At 39.2% G+C, this 16,895-nt stretch overlaps 1 protein-coding gene across 1 annotated transcript; it reads right to left on the bottom strand.

The window, feature by feature from the left end:
* Positions 1-1,365: 1,365 nt before the first annotated feature.
* On the bottom strand, positions 1,366-11,604 carry LOC124254905 (flavin-containing monooxygenase FMO GS-OX-like 4). The gene is given in 9 exon segments (XM_046688739.1): positions 1,366-1,894; positions 1,896-2,073; positions 2,076-2,187; positions 4,465-4,642; positions 7,035-7,171; positions 8,579-8,717; positions 9,827-9,897; positions 9,900-10,032; positions 11,469-11,604. Coding segments are annotated over 8 exon segments (1,254 nt in total). The 5' UTR covers positions 10,029-10,032; positions 11,469-11,604; the 3' UTR covers positions 1,366-1,584.
* Between the last annotated feature and the right edge of the window lie 5,291 nt (positions 11,605-16,895).

Genomic DNA, 16,895 nt, shown 5'->3' with positions numbered 1-16,895 from the left:
ACTCAGGCTACCCCACTGCCCCAGTGCTGATGTGTGCCTCAGGTTATCAGTTCTTTGTTTGTCTGACTTTAATTCACAGATATAGATGAGGTGTGGTTGGGTAGCCTAGTGGTTAAAATGATCGCTTATCATGCCGAAGACCTAGGTTCGATTGCCCACAAGGGTACAAAGTGTGAAGCCCATTTCTGGTGTCCCCAGCTGTGATATTGCTGGAATATTGCTAAAAGCGGCGTAAAACCACAAACTCACTACAGAGACAGATGAAGAATATGACTGACAGCATCCATATTGTCATCAAGCTGTTCTGCTAGTGAACCTACTATTACCTTAGGTTTTCGGGGTGTTATACCCTTATTCCCTAGGCAATCTGTCTAGCCACTCTGGTTCTGGGGATGATGTAGCTAGATGGATAATCAAGGATAAGTCCAGTATGGTGTTCAAGTCCGGTTTATTTTAACCTGAATTCTTTCACAAAGGTCCTCAAATATTTCCTAGATGTCCTGGTTTACATGTAACACAGATTCACACATCTCCTGGAAGAACTTGTTGGTTTCTTTTCCCAATTTCTAAAGTTACAATTTCATCTGAGCCTATTTCTCTCAATATGCAGAGAACCTCTCAAGTCAACGGCAGGGCTCAGTCTCCCCCGCTCTCTCTCAGTCACTAGTTTTTAGTTTTCTTCACAATTTCTGGGCTCCTCCCCAAAATGACTCATATCCAATCTTGATAATTAGTTATTTTCATTAGTCCCTTTCGGAGACTTTATTTGGTACCATCAATTTCTTCCAGTGATAAAATGACATTTCTAGTTATCCTTAAGCCATACATCAACCCAACGTTGGCATAACTAACTAATATTTCAGACTGGTAGGCGCTACTAGATACTTAATCAAAATCATTTCAGATCCTATGCATGCCCTTTATTGACAAACTGACCAAACTGACCATCTGTATCCCAAATGTCCATCCACCCAATTTGTGTAGGAACACCAGTTTGAGCGTTTCACCCTCATTTCATGTCAATCGAGGGTAAATTTATTTATTCCCCAAGAAAAATGTAAAATCAATAACAGTTCAGTTAAGCTTGGTCAGCTGACAAGTTCATTTCCCTCCCATTTACATTGTCACATTCACCCTTGTGACTGAACTTAACTGTCAAATTTTGCACTTTTTCAAATTATAATTATAAAATGTATATAATATTTTCAATACAAAATCTAAATACCAGTAACTTGTGTTATAATACTAATGTAAGGTTGTGTCATGACGTTACCAATCTACAACCTTCCCACAACGTTGTGTGTTAGCTGGGCTGTTCCCACAGAGGGTGAAGAAAGCTCAATCACGATGCAAACGGAAACTCAATAACAATAATAATATTTTATATCAGTCAGATACATCATTTGATCACGTAAAAAGACTAGAGTACATATTCTATGTATGTACATGCATACCCGAATATCATTAACCATTTTTACAGCAGCAGAGTTGATAAAATATGCATTTAAAATGATCACAGTCATTCCCTGGATTTGAAATGCTATATCATTTAAAACCGTTCACTTATTCACAGCTCTGGTAAAATCAGGCTTTCTCTAGTGTAATGTTCATTGTCTTGTATGTGGCTGCATCTCTTGCCCTCCACTCATGTACTGTGTTATAAAGGTCCATCACTTGCTGATCTAACCTTGGACACTGGACCATATCAGCGAGTTCATCATTGTACGCCCACTGCCTCGGGCCCATGTGGTGTGCATACCGAGGGAGCAGTCCTTGAGGGAGGCGATGTTGATAGTCCTTCTCTATGTCTAAGTCCATGTCATTCCGCGACGGCAACTTCAAGGATCCATCCAATGCTGATAGAACGACAAGAATTTGCAAATGGAACTGAGGAAGGGCAGACAACTTTGCACATTCCTATAAAAGACAGTGTTGGGAATTCTGTATGGAGTATATGCTTGTAAAGGGGGGTAACTCTTTCATTTTCTATCTTGAGATTGCAAGATTCAGACAGAAATGGGTAAGTGTATTTGTATCCAGTGCAGAAAACAACAGTGTCAATCTTTTGTTCATCCCTCGTTGGAGAAGATAACTGAATCTTCCCGTAGCCGGGGCTATCCCTGGCTTCTGTTCTACGTTGGGGGGTAATTTGGATGTAAGGGGGGCCTTGTTGTGACTGATGAACACCTGAAACAGAAGAGTTGCATTAAACATGTCCACTCTCATTTCTAATGATTTACATTGTGGATTCTTCCCAATTCAATGTCTTAGTTATCATAATAGATGTATAAATATATAAATTTGTAACTGTAAAATTCATTTTCTAAAAGGTACCTTCAAATATATATAAAACTATAGTAAATTATTTGGGAATGACAAGTCAGAAAGTTCACTGCTATCATTTTGTGCAGAATGTCATTACTGAAAATATTTAACTGACTCAGTATATAAACCATTTATTTATTAATAGTCCTACAGAAGGAAAGATTCCTCACTGTCATAAACACTACTTTCCACCAAAAAACCATGAAGCTCCAGGTTACAATTGGTCTTCAGCAACTCATGCTTGTCATAAGACGAGACTAATGAGCTGGAATATTGCTGAGTGCAGCGTTAAACGATAACAACAACAACCAACTTTCCACAAAAAATTCATTGGGAATTTTACATCATGAAGAGGAAGTTGGTAATGTCATCATGAAGAGGAAGTTGGTAATGTCATCATGAAGAGGAAGTTGGTAATGTCATCATGAAGAGGAAGTTGGTAATGTCATCATGAAGAGGAAGTTAGCAATGTCATCATGAAGAGGAAGTTGGTAATGTCATCATGAAGAGGAAGTTAGCAATGTCATCATGAAGAGGAAGTTGGTAATGTCATCATGAAGAGGAAGTTGGTAATGTCATCATGAAGAGGAAGTTGGTAATGTCATCATGAAGAGGAAGTTGGTAATGTCATGTCATCATGAAGAGGAAGTTGGTAATGTCATCATGAAGAGGAAGTTGGTAATGTCATCATGAAGAGGAAGTTGGTAATATCATCATGAAAACTATTAAAGGTCAAAAGTTACGTCCACTAAACTTGTTAACAACCACTTCTAGTCATGCATCCTCATATAAAAATTATTCTTTTTGAAATCGACCGTTTGACTGTTGTCCAAACAATTGCCGTTTCATGAGAATGTAGATGCTGTAGTTACATTCCTACACAACACCAGAAAGTTGGAAAACAAAACACACTATGTTTTCATGTTTATATGAAAAACTTCCCTGTGAATGATTCCATAAGTAACAATATGCTGATGGTTGTCAATGAATTAATATGCTGGCTTCAATTCGTCAAGGGACAAGCACCTGTCAAGTAGTCGGTGGCCATGATACTGTAATAGGCGCCTCCGCTGAGGTAGGTTGCCCAGTGACAGTAAGGTTCATGCGAGTGTCAAGGTTCGATATTGTTAAGCGGTCTCAGTTGTAGACTTTGCGTTGTGTATTTTTAATGGATGTTAATTTTGTGTTAAGAGACCGGAACCTTTCATAAACCATATTTCAGGTCCTATGGTGGTTAATGTCATTGCTAGAGATTCTCACAGAATAATAACACAATTCAAATTCACCAAATAAAAACAATTTATTAATTAATACAAATAACTGAGTCAAACTTAACAGAATAAATACAAGCCTTCCTCACACACACTCACACCTAGTAATCTGTTTAACCCCAAAAGAAAGTCCTAACTAATTAATTCCTACAAAATAAAGCCTACTCTAATCCTATCATTTCCCCCAACCCGCTAATCATTCTCCTATCCTACCATACAAAAACTAAGGAAAGGAGAAAAACCTCCCGATTTACTGTAGGTTCAGGATATCTTGAAGCAAGCGACTGAGAGTGTTACAGGCCCTTATATACCCTGGTCAAGTAGCTACCTTATCACCCATTGGCCCGCAATGGAGTCAGCCAACCAATCACGGCAGCTCTACCATACCGCACTCTTAATGCGCAACAGAAAACACACCTGGCTACGGCAAACTGTGCACGGCATGGCAGCGCATGTTGCGACTGTCAACCGACCGAGAAAGGATAATTCCAACGGAATTTTACTGCCAAAACGAAAAGGTAACAAGTGGAATTTTATAAACTACAAGAAACCTCTTTCAGAAATCACTTATTTCTGGTAATTGACACGTCAAACTTCCCACTAAATTTACATTACGAACCTAATACCTGATAGGATGTAAACTTACACTTCTTAAAAGAAAAACCCACTTTCCTACAATACCAAAACCTTCCAACACATACTTTTACAAACAGCTGTTGAGATGAACAATCTATTTTAACTCATCCTGCAGGCCAGCAGTTCTCTTTTTTCTCTAATAATGAATTAACTTTATAAAAACATACAAATTTAAAGGTGTCTTTTCACTCCCTGAATAGAGTTCTTACATAAGATGCAGAGTTGAACTTACTGTCTGAGCCACGGCGCTGAGCTCCAGCATAATGTCCATGCCAGACGACCGAGCACCAAGACAAACCACACGCTGCTGCTTGAAGGAATCAGGCTCCCGATAGTCGTGGCTGTGGAACACACGACCCTTGAACTTGTCCAGACCCGGAATGTCTGGCACCAAGGGGATGGAAGCATGCCTGGTGTATATTAATCATGAATTTCACTACATTTCAAATTTACACACTCTGCAACTTTTCATTAAATTGTTTTTTTGGTCTGCATACTTGCCACTTTGATTTTTTTCCATGTTACCCAAACCAACCTTGAGGTTATTTCCTCGCCAATACAATCCATAAAACAAGAAAGAATTAGTGTGGCACAAAGATTTTGGGGGAAAGAAAATATTAACACCAGTTACATAATGACATGACAATTTGAGTGTGATGAAAGCCTGAAATGACACAAGCCTAAGGTGTTTTCGACTTTCTTGAAACAGCTGAAAACAGATAAGGTGCAGACAAACCTAGAAAGCGATTCTGGGATTCAAACTCAACATCATAGGTTTCTGTCACAAGAGACTCTGCACTGTAAATTGCTCCCCGCCTCCACCACCCCTAACACATAAGTGAGTGAGTGAGTGATAGAGTTGAACTTAAAGTCACATCAGCAGTATTTCAGCCATATCAAGACTATGAGCGCTGTTTTTTAAAAATAAACTTAGACAATATAAATATCTGTCAACGAGGGACAGTAAATATCTAGATTATCACAGACGTAAACTTCAAACTAGTATGTAGTCGTAAAACAATATTTCTACAGAACAACTCAATATAAAAATGGGCTTTAAATTGCCAACAACTGAAGGTACCTAACATATGAAAAGTAGTAAGGGGCAAATACTGTTCCTAGTAAATATTCATTGCCTGACCGTTTGCATTCTTAGGATACTAAATCAGTTACATTTCTGTTTTCTGCCCAATTCAATGGAAAAGGATCCAGTGACGGAAATGGTACATCTCAACTTTTCAGCTTAGCAGAAGGGGTGTCGGAGTAGCCTAGTGGTTAAAGCGCCTGCTCGTCACACTGAAGACCCCAAGTCCGATTGTCCACATGGGTACAATGTGTGGAGCCCATTTCTGGTATCCTCCACTGTGATACTGCTGGAGTACTGCTAAAAGCTGCGTAAAACCATACTCACTCACTCAGCCAAGCAGAAACTGCCGTTGATGTAAACACAGCTGGAGGTTTATCCAGTAAAACATCATAAATCAACCACACGGGCTACAAGTACATTCAGACAAGTCTAGACAAGACAGAGAATTTTAAAGGGTCATGCTGAACATTATTTCATGCAAACTGCGACATTTGACTGCGCCTTAAATACAAATGAATGAGCAGCAAAGGTACATCTTTGGGATACACAAGTAATAAGTTTTACTATATTTCAATTTTATTTAGTAATTGTCCTGTCAACTATTAAAGGGACCAGAATGTTCATGGGTTCATTCAGTATACAGATGTTCAGGTACCTGGTTCAATTCCCCCGAGGTGTGAAGTCCTTTTGGTGTCCCATTGTCGTAATATGAAAGGAATGTTTGTGAAATGCTTCGTACAGCCTTACTACCTCACTCACTCACTACAAACAATACAGGAGCATGCCCTTTCACGTGCATAAACCTCAAGCGAGACCAACTGTGTGAGTTTGAAAACAGTCAGCCATCTTAACCCTACACAGATTGGTATACTGTAACAAAAACCCGAATAAATATATCAACACATTTACGACTTGTGATACGACACATACAACATGCTCCATACCTTTTGTTTAAATGCTAACCAAGTATGGCTCTATCGCACTGCTTGCTACCACTGTCCCTCTAAAAAAACTAACTTATATACCACTTAACAGCATCATACAGAACCAACAATCAAATCACGTCCTTTACACTCCAGCTGTTAGCAACTCATTCCGATGTACAGATTCCTTATTTAGCTCTATCAAATGTATGGGCGGCCATTCAATCCAAAAGTTCAATAGCTGAAGTAAGTGTCAAAAGTACTCAATAATAGTCACATTTTACACATAAACAATGAATTGTTAGTAATAAAAGGTAATGATACAAAAGACAGACAGACAAAATGGAAGTAAGTGGGTGAGTGAGTGAGTAGGGTTTTATGCTGCTTTTAGCAATATTCCAGCATTATCACGGCAGGGGACACCAGAAATGGGCTTCACACATTGCAATCAAACCCCGGTCTTCAGCTTGATGAGCGGACACTCTAACCTTTAGACTACCCCACTGCCCTCAATATGAAAGAAAGAACAATGAGGACTTAAGACCATCAGTGCATACAAATGATACCAATTGTTCAATGTTAAAGGACAACATTGACAACAGAGAAGGCAGAGCGTGCTGCAATTTGTACAACATTCTAATTTTAATCAGTATCTACCAAATACCTTGTTCCCAACATTTGGCCATTATTGCCTACTTTTGTTCTTTACTTCAACTTTTGGATGTTTTACCTAATGGCCGCCCAGTCATGGATCTAGACGACATTCCATCAAGTACCACATGGTATACTTACCCAATGCACACAATGACTGCATCAAACAATTCCGTCTGTTTCTTTGTTTGATTGAGAACACTGCAAAACTGCACTTCCCATTGTGGTTCTGAGTTGTTACTCTTCAGAGGACGTACACAGTCTACTCTGGTCTGAAACTGCAAATGGAAAGGAAAAATGTCAGTGTTGGAATATTTATTTTGCTTCATAAACAAAGCAATTAAGCTCAACACGTCTACTATCTTCAGGACTTAAATCAGCTTGGTTGTTTCTGTGTTCACTGTTCATCATACACATAAATACATACATACTAACATTTGTATAGCGCCGATATCCAGCTCAGCTCAGCTGCTCAAAGGTGCTTTGTTTTTCCCTCGTTCACTGTTCATCATGGTTGTATGTTGGTGATTTCATAATGTTAAGGGGCATGAGTGGCTCAGTCATCAGATATTGAGTTGCTGTTGATGATTGCTGGTTCAAATCCGAATTTTGATCCATGGTTTGTCTGTACCAAATCCTTGTTAATGGGTTTCAGACAGCAGGTAAATATGTACACTCTTTGTCACTTCCTCGCACAATCAGCTCAATGTCATAACAAAAACATCTGTTGTCATCAGCAGGAACCAGAACTCTGTCACAGAACAATGTTTTGTGACTCTGGTGATAAACATTTACATGAGAATGAGAGAACAGTGAGGAATTTCCAAACCTAAAAATGCTTTAGATTGATGCAAATATGTGTGGAGGAAAATAATGGTCCGTTTTTTAAAACTGTACTGAAATTTACTGTCTGATGTACTACAGTTAACAAATGTACTGATTTATCATTACATCGCTACATTTTCAGAAGTTTGTTGTTTAACCCCACACTCGGCAATATTACAGCTATATGGCAGCGGTCTGTAAGTAATTGAGTCCTTTACCAGACAATCCATCATTAGCATGAACATCAATGTACACAATTGTGATATGATGACACGTGTCAACCAAGTCAGCAAGCCTGACCGCCTGATCCTGTTAGTCGCCTCTTTCGACAAGCAAGGGTTGCTGAAGACTTATATCCCGGGTCTTCAGAAGTAAGGACCACAGGCCATACAGTACCAGGAAATGGTGGGTATATTTTCAGAATTTGCATCAAGTTACTCATGTCAATCTGTACACCCGTCTTGAATATGTAGTGGAGTGTGCATTAGGTTAAGGAAAAAAAACAATTCTAGCATAATAAACTTACACAACATATATTTCTTTAATATTTTCACTTTAAATTAAAATAATTAAAATATTAAAAAAGGTAACTGATATCAGAAGTAAAACTGAAATTTTATTTTTTGACAAGTGGAGAAATAGTAGTGAGTTTAGTTTTATGCCGCTTTTAGCAATATTCCAGCAATATTATGGTGGGGGACACCAGATATGGGCTTCACACATTGTACCCATATGGGGAATCGAAGCCGGGTCCTCTGCATGATGAGCGATCGTGTTAACCACTAGGCTTCCCTACTGACCGAATATTAATAGTAATAATAGTAAACCTAAGCCTGATGTGTTGTTTCGGATAACTGTACCTTGACTTTGTCAGTGACATTGAAGTGGTTGCTGTAGTCTTGTAAATACTGCAGGACATCATGATGCCATATGAAAGATGGTAAACTATCCTTGAAAGGAAAGTCAGGAAATGCCATAACTTCTTTTGGCAGATTTGTCCTGAAACAAGAACATTTCACAACATTAAATTTAGTACAAGTAGTAACCTTCACCTTCATAACTTGCCAAGACAGCAGTGTGAAGGTTGGTGGAAAAGGGATTTGTTGAAGATCAGGGTGCCGTTGTACAAAACAACCTTAGTGCTAAGACTGTCGTAAGTCTATGCTTAGGAGTGGGAGCTACAGTCACCTAGCATTATGGTTGCTTTGTACAACACCCTGGGAACACAATTAAGAGATTATATACTGAGAGAAACAGATAAAGGATCACAGGAAAATGCAAGCGTCCCTTTAATATTTTCAAGTTTTAATCACCAGCTTTGAATAGCGCTGTGGTGATGAAAACTGGAAAAAAATACAGGAACGCTTGAATTTTCCTGTGATCCTTTATTTGTTTCTCTCAGTATATATGCATACATTTGTTTTCAGGTTTGTATAGGTGTACTTGATGCAAATCTGAAACCTGATATTTATTGACACTATATAATAAAAAATATCAGTAGTTTTCCATTGTACTCTCTTTGTCGGACAGATGTGCAATGTTTGAAATATATCTGGTTTGTTAATTTGTTTGTGGTTTATTGCCACAACTCATGGTGATAGCCTCTAAAAGACAAACGGGACAAGACAAGTCAGTGATTAATATCAATATCAATGATCCATATCAAGGGAGTACGATGACATACACTTAACAAAGTCACTGATCCTGACATTTATCAAGCATTAGAAATTCTAAGTCGCCTCTGAAAAGCAGGAAAGGTTCCTGGGCACTTAAATTATTCTTACCCATATCCCCACTCAGTGGAATGCTACAGCATTATATATATAAATGTCCAAATACCAGTACAATGGATGATGCATGTGCTTAGTGGTATATTAGTACAACTCACATGCTTCATAGAATGAGCACATAAATACAACACAATTGAAGTTGTTCAGATCAGAGACCATATACCGATATATGGTCTCTGTTCAGATAAATGTTGATAAATTTCGATATTATAAATGCAGGTTTTATTTCATTCACTTTTGTATTTTTTTTAATTCTTAAAATTGATATATTACATATATATCACTATCAGAATGTTTCTCTAAATCTTCTGCACACACCTGAGGTTTTTGTACATGCTGGAGTGTACCGGAAGTCCGTATTCATCAGTTCCAACTCTGTCTGTGTACACCCCCATGTACCTCCAACTAGCGGACACTGTTCAAAACAGACCCCCTCAAAAACGTCCGGCCTGGCCAACAGGTGCCGCATGGCGCACAGCCCACCTGCACCCGCGCCGATCACGGCCACTCGTATCGGCATATTTCTGTGTAGAAACAAGGAACTACGGCGACTTTGGTAGAACTCGACAGACCTAAGACACGTGAAAACAGTAAGACAGATCTAACGAAACATCGGTCAGGTCATCGTCTGCAGGTGCACGTTAGTACTTTTCTACAGACCTTTCGGGTAATCGCGTCGCAGCCGTTAAGCGAACAGCATTACATGTCGATCCGTTTGCGCCCTACACTCAGATTGAAACAAGGCATAACGACTATTTCTCGTACTTTACGATCTTTAAAATGAAAGCAAGGGTCGTGGAATCGCTATTTTCAAGCAATGAATGTATCAAGGAATAGCAGCTGCAGAAATAACAACGGCAAATATACTCGTATTCAAATCAACTTCATGCTTGGGACACGACTTCCATTAATTAAAAGAATGTTACCAACAACTTTGACATGACAACGTATTCACATCAGCTTGCAACTGGGGCACAGCCAATATGAGTCCTATACAAATATAACATTGTTTGGCATATATAGATAATATGAGTAATCTTTAACTTCTTTGAGTAGTAGGGGCGGTGGGGTAGTCTAGTGGTTAAAGCGTTGGCTCGTCACGCCGAAGACCCGGGTTCGATTCCCCACATGGGTACAATGAGTGAAGCCCATTTCTGGTGTCCCACGCCGTGATGTTGCTAGAATATTGCTAAAAGCGGCGTAAAACCAAACTCAGTCAGTCAGTCAGTCTTTGAGTAGTATATCATATTATGGTGCCTGGTAAATGGACATTTCTCCAGTTAGATCAAATATAACTGATCTTCAAAAGCAAAAACATGGCCAGTATACATCCACTCTCATGTCACCCAACTGTGAATAAACCTGTAACCCAATCATACTGTCCAGCCACATACATTCCTAATCCCGCTATCGTCATCACTTTCACACAGTTAACTCCAAATTTCAGAAAAGACAGTGGTCAAATTAATATTTTACACAAATGGCTTCTGAAGCCATTAAATGTTTGTGGTGTAATTAGGACCACACAAAATCAGATCTGGCTATATAGTGAAGTATTCATGTCACACATTCCACGTGTCCCGTTCTGTACAACATTCATCTCCATGCATGCATATCCGGATCTTTATAGGGGAAATGACGAGCTCACTTTGATTTGTGAAGGCGTTTGTTTTTGTTTTTGAGTGACTGAATGTGGTTTTACGCCGCTTTCACTCACTATTCAAACTATATTACGACTAGGAACACCCGAAATGAGAAGAATTGTTTTGTTCCTGAAATTGGCTTCACACACTGCACCCATGGGAGGAATCGAACCCGGGTAAGCGGCGTAACTAGCGAACACTATATAGCCACTGACAGACGACCGTGTCAACAGCATGCAACAATCATAGTTGGACAAGACACTTGATCTGCCAAGAACCACTAGGCTACAACATGCCTGTCTATGAGTCCTACTTACTTGCTTGTCTTCAGCGAAATACCACAGGATTAACTCAGTCAAAATATCCGTCAGGTCTTGGGCGACTTTATGCTGTGTCATTAAACCGAGTCTGTGGTGGCAAGTTTCATACATCATCTTTCGCCACCACGCGTGATCTTACAGCTGGGAGAGCTATTACAATACAGACATTGAACGTCACAACACACGTAGCCCCCGACATCACACGGTACATAAACCTTACTATACATCGACCTCCGCCACACTGCAGAACACCGTGGACGTTGTCATACCTTCAATGTCCATTTACCTTTAAGTTTGATTGGTTTTGTTTAAGGCTTATGTCTACGGCCCCCACACACACACACACACACACACACACACACAATTTACATAAGCTGGATACATAACATATATAGTTAAATGAAAAAACGCAGCAACTAAAAGAATGATACTGGGGGCATGGACACTTATACACAATGTCATAACTATGATTACATAAAACATATTTTAACGTAAGGAGCTGGCTATGCCTAGTAAAGCCTAATCAAATATAAAATTTGAAGTACATTGGGTATATATGTTGTGGTGATATTCACCAGGAATTCACTTGTGTTATATGAGTTTAGGATTTTACTGTTAATTGATTATTCTTAACCCTAAAGTACTGTTTTAATATCGTAGTCTTGACTATAAAAATACATATTTGTTCTTAAATTCCCTATTTTGACTTGTACCATACGTTCCCGATTTATTTCCGGTGAACATTTGACTAGACTTTGTATATGTTTGTGACGGGTGCCACCCGTCTAGACTGTGTATATGTTTGTGACGGGTGCCACCCGTCTAGACTGTGTATATGTTTGTGACGGGTGCCACCCGTCTAGACTGTGTATATGTTTATGACGGGTGCCACCCGTGGGGCAGGATACGCTCACCTTCTCGCGAACACCTGGTATCATCACTATTTCATAGTTATTCATAAACTCACTCACTCACTCACTTCGTATCGCATGGTGGCAATCACTGGATTGTCTGGTCCAGACTTTGTTTACAAACAACATCATACAGCTGTAATACAGCGGAAACAAATATATGCTCATGATATAGGCAGAATTGTACAATCGACTGCTCTTACAAGACAAATCTTATGGATAACAACTTCTTGATTCATTATTTACACAACGTTTCTGGGCTAGTTCTTGCCCCTTCGTCAGGTGGATAATGATCATAGTGAACAATACAGTATATATATATATATATACATTGTATATATATATAGATGTACAGGAAGTATGTACAAACAATGCAGTGAGATGAAAGAGAAGAATACAATGATAGGGTATGTTTTTACAATGAGAACAACAGTATGTTTACACAGCAGAGTGGTTTGAGAGTCTATGATTTCTTGGTGATGCACCAGGCGCTAGGGAGGTAAACCCCTTGATCCCTGTTGATCTCGGGTACTAATCTTCTTATGTTGACTGATTCAAGAAGTTTTCTTTGGCGCCAATTACTGATGTTGGAAGCCAGGATTTCAGTGTGTTGCCAGTTTATAGAGTGATTTGGATTTTTGACGATGTGTTCTGAGAGGGCAGATTTTTCAACTGAAGTTTTATGTTCTTTTAGCCTTATGTTGAACGGCCGGCACGTTTCTCCAATATAACTGCTTCCACAATCACAACAAATTTTGTAGATGCATCCTCTGGGATTGGGTTCGGTCTGGCTGCTGCCACCTCTTCCATTCGCTCTCAGGATTGATTTTAAAGTTTTATCAGAATAAAATGTCACATCAACACTAGCAGTTTTTCTAAGAAGTCGGCTGATGTGATGACTAATCTGGCCTTTGTAGGGAATGTTGATCCGGATGGGAGCTGGTTCGGGTTTGGGTGGACGGTCATTTTGTTGATGGAGGATTGTGGCTACGGTCTGCTCTACAAGTTGTTTGGGATATCCGTTGAGGGTGATGAAGGTTGTTTTGAGTGGTCGATCTCATGTTGGAGTTGGGCTGGGTCGCAGATAGCCTTTTTGCAAATTTCAGATTCAGGAACATGCGGCCTTTGTCTGATTCAGCTGTTTTTATTTCCGTTTCACCAAACGTTTTGAGGCAAACTATACTCTCTAGCTCATACTGTGGGCTTTCGCTGTCCGTAGACCCAGCCATCAGCTAAAGTTGTAGAATTGTTATGGATGTGAAAAAAGGTTTCTGTCGCTTCTATTCCATCGATATAACAGCTGCCACAAAGATATGAGAACAAATAAAACGAACACAGTTGGCTGCTTGTATTTAGAGGATAATTTCATTTCTTTCAATGACCGAGATCGAGAGTATAGTCTTGTTCTCACTTTGTGCAGTCCTAGTGGTTCCTGCAGCAGAGGCAGCAACTCTTCCAAGTGAATGGTACCATTAGCATTTGTCCGTTCTTGTGACCATGACTGCGTGACGCCTTCGAGAAGCTGGAAACAGACTCAATACATTGACATTGGTACAGTTCTTCTGTTGGAAAGACTGCCAACGTTTTTTATTTTGTCATTACATCCATATGACATTGTATCATAAGAGTCGAATGCAATGATTTTCTCTTGACATTATGTAAGGTCGACTATTAAAGCTATTAGAATGGGGATATATTTTTCTAATATCCTAATTTTTATACACAGGATGGCGTGACTTTCAGAATTAAAATGTTGGTAGACGCAATTGGAAATATTTCCACTGAACCGGATCTATGCTGGTTGCCTCATGTCTATTGTTTCTGTTGTGTCTCTCCAACACAGGTCAATCCACAGAGAGTACATTCAATAAAATATACGGGGTTCTTTTGTATGACATGATAGGTCTTCAAATGATTTTGTGCAGTATGCTTTAGCTGCAAAGTTAGATTTGAATTCAGGATCCGTTATCAACAAGGACGGGTTTCGATGGCGACGAATTTGATTTTGATGTTATTGTGGATCAGAACGTTTCCAAAAATGCCCGAAACATGTCGAAGAAGAACCGTAAACAGAAAAGTGTTTCTATAACTCTAGAACTGCTGTGCTGGCAGACATGAGGCAACTATGACAAAATGACGTCAAAACGCCTTGTCAGCGATTCAACGACACAAGGGGAAAAGTTATTGCCTCGTCTATGAAAAAGCTGCAGCCTTCCGCCTCGGGAGGATTTTCCAATGTGAGACGCTGCTTTGAACACGTGAGATCAGATTCACAAACGCCGATGAATTATTGTCTCAACTTGACAAAGAGACTAATGAGACGTAATACGATACTACAGTGGGCGCTGTATGCCCGAGACCCTCTGTCATATAACAGTTATCACCTGTTTAAAAGCAGCAACTTCTAAAGTTTACCGGGATGCGTTATTCACTCTTATTGACCATTTCACTTCAATGTTATCCAATGAGAGAGCGTAACTTGAGTTACAAATGTGAAGTCTCCTCCACATCTGAATAAAACTATTTCGGGTTGTTTCACCGGTGAAGGACCTTCAAAGTGACCTTGACATTTAAAACAGTCATGTGATATATGCGTGGATCCACTTTATCTTCACTGACTGATAAAAAAAATCAGGAATTTTATTATTTCTGTTGACTTTTTTTATATTTCTGTTGATTTTTTACCTTATATGAAGTTATCCCATAAATTGATGAAACCCTGCAAAAGAGATTGTTTCATCAAATTCTAATGATAATGTATTTTGCCAAGTTCAACCTGAGTGACGTTTGTCCGTCTATGTCAAGCAGTCATATAACAAAAACAGTCCTGAAAATACAGGTGAAAAAACCATTCCGGCTGTGAGGTCTGTACAAGTTTGTGAACATTTAACAGTGATAGGAGCAGAGCTCAAGCATGGACGAACACATTAAGCATTCAGCAGGCTAGCTACTTGTAGTAGTCTGTCTCGCAGTGCCTGAACCTGATCATTATTTTCCCTTCCACCTAGCCCTCCATGCAATGCTAAAACCCTAAATGAAGCAAGTTTAGATTTCCTCAGGTTCTGAATTTCCCTTCTCATTGGGCTCCTTTTCCAATTTATATGGGTTTACTTGTTACAATCAAAATTATATATATTCAGAGACTAAGCATTAGTCTAGCTACTTAGATGTGTGGCCAAGTATGCGTTAACTGTGTTGACTTTCAGAAAATATTTAAGACTGATCTCAGCGGTTCCTAATGTGTACAAGAGATTTCATGGGTCTTTACATCCTATCACTTTCTCATTCCTGGTTCGGGGTGGTGGAGTAGCCTAGTGGTTAAAGCGTTCGCTCGTCACGCCAAAGACCCGGGTTCGATTCCCCACATGCGTACAATGTATGAAGCCCATTTCTGGTGTCCCCCGCCGTGATATTGCTGGAATATTGCTAAAAGCGCCGTTAAAACCATACTCACTCACTCATTCGTGGTTCTGAAACACAAGTACCCCATCCAGGTTAATAGCCCTTCTATTTTCGTGGAATTATATAATGAGTGGCTATTCTTCAGTCTAAGTGGGGTGGGGGAGGGGATAATCAGCATTTATCCTATGATGCTTTATTTAAAGGCACTGTTTCACACCACACTTCTCTAACAATAAATAATGCATTTTTCTCAATAATATTAACTATCAGCCCTCAGGGAAGCTACCATATAATTTATTCCCAAAACAAATTACGTATTTAGATTAAAATATTGAATTAAAATGTTTAAATGAATTAATGCAATGTTGCATTATATCGACTTTTGTGCCCTCTACCGGCTGAACATTATTTCAAGTGAAACCCATAGAGTTATGTCCCTTGGAGGGCTCTTTACTAATCCTACGCACAACTTCGGCAAACACTGACAACACCACATGCGACAATTTTCAATGTACGGAGCAATTGTTTACATTCCATATATGGCAAGTGTTCTCTGTTTGGAAGCTGTTCGCCTCATAAGTTTCAATTATCGATATCAGGCAAGTCGTAAGGGGTAATAAGTCTTATGTTGCATCAATAAGAAGCTAAAGTGAGTGCATATGTCCCAATATTTCAAAATATTTTTGAAAATGTGTGAAATTGTGCCTTTAAACATATTTTTAGTCAATAAATGAATAGCGATTGGTTAACAATGAATACAGGACAGTTAGAAAATGGTCAAATGTAGCTTAGCTATATTTGGGATTACACTTTCTCAGTAAAGTGTAATGTGTTCTTGCGATTAGATGCCTGACACTGAGGGTGTGGGTTCGAATCTCGGATGGGACTCAAACTAACAAAACTACCAGAATCTGTACTTTTCTGAGAAAGTGTAATCTCAAGTATAACATGTGTTACGATTGGTTAACAAGCTGTTACAGCTTATGTTAAAAATGCTGTAACCAATCCTACGATGTTTAAGAGCTCAGTTATATCTTTTGGCTCATATGGGTTCAATATAGAACAAACTTTATGGATAACAACTTCTTTTTATTCGTGATTGCGACGTTTC

Source organism: Haliotis rubra, unplaced genomic scaffold (genome assembly GCF_003918875.1).
Source record: "Haliotis rubra isolate DU_JTF1 unplaced genomic scaffold, ASM391887v1 Scf586, whole genome shotgun sequence".
NCBI lineage: Eukaryota > Metazoa > Mollusca > Gastropoda > Lepetellida > Haliotidae > Haliotis > Haliotis rubra.
Note: the sequence above shows the minus strand (reverse complement) of the source record. Positions and strands in the feature narration are given on the sequence as shown.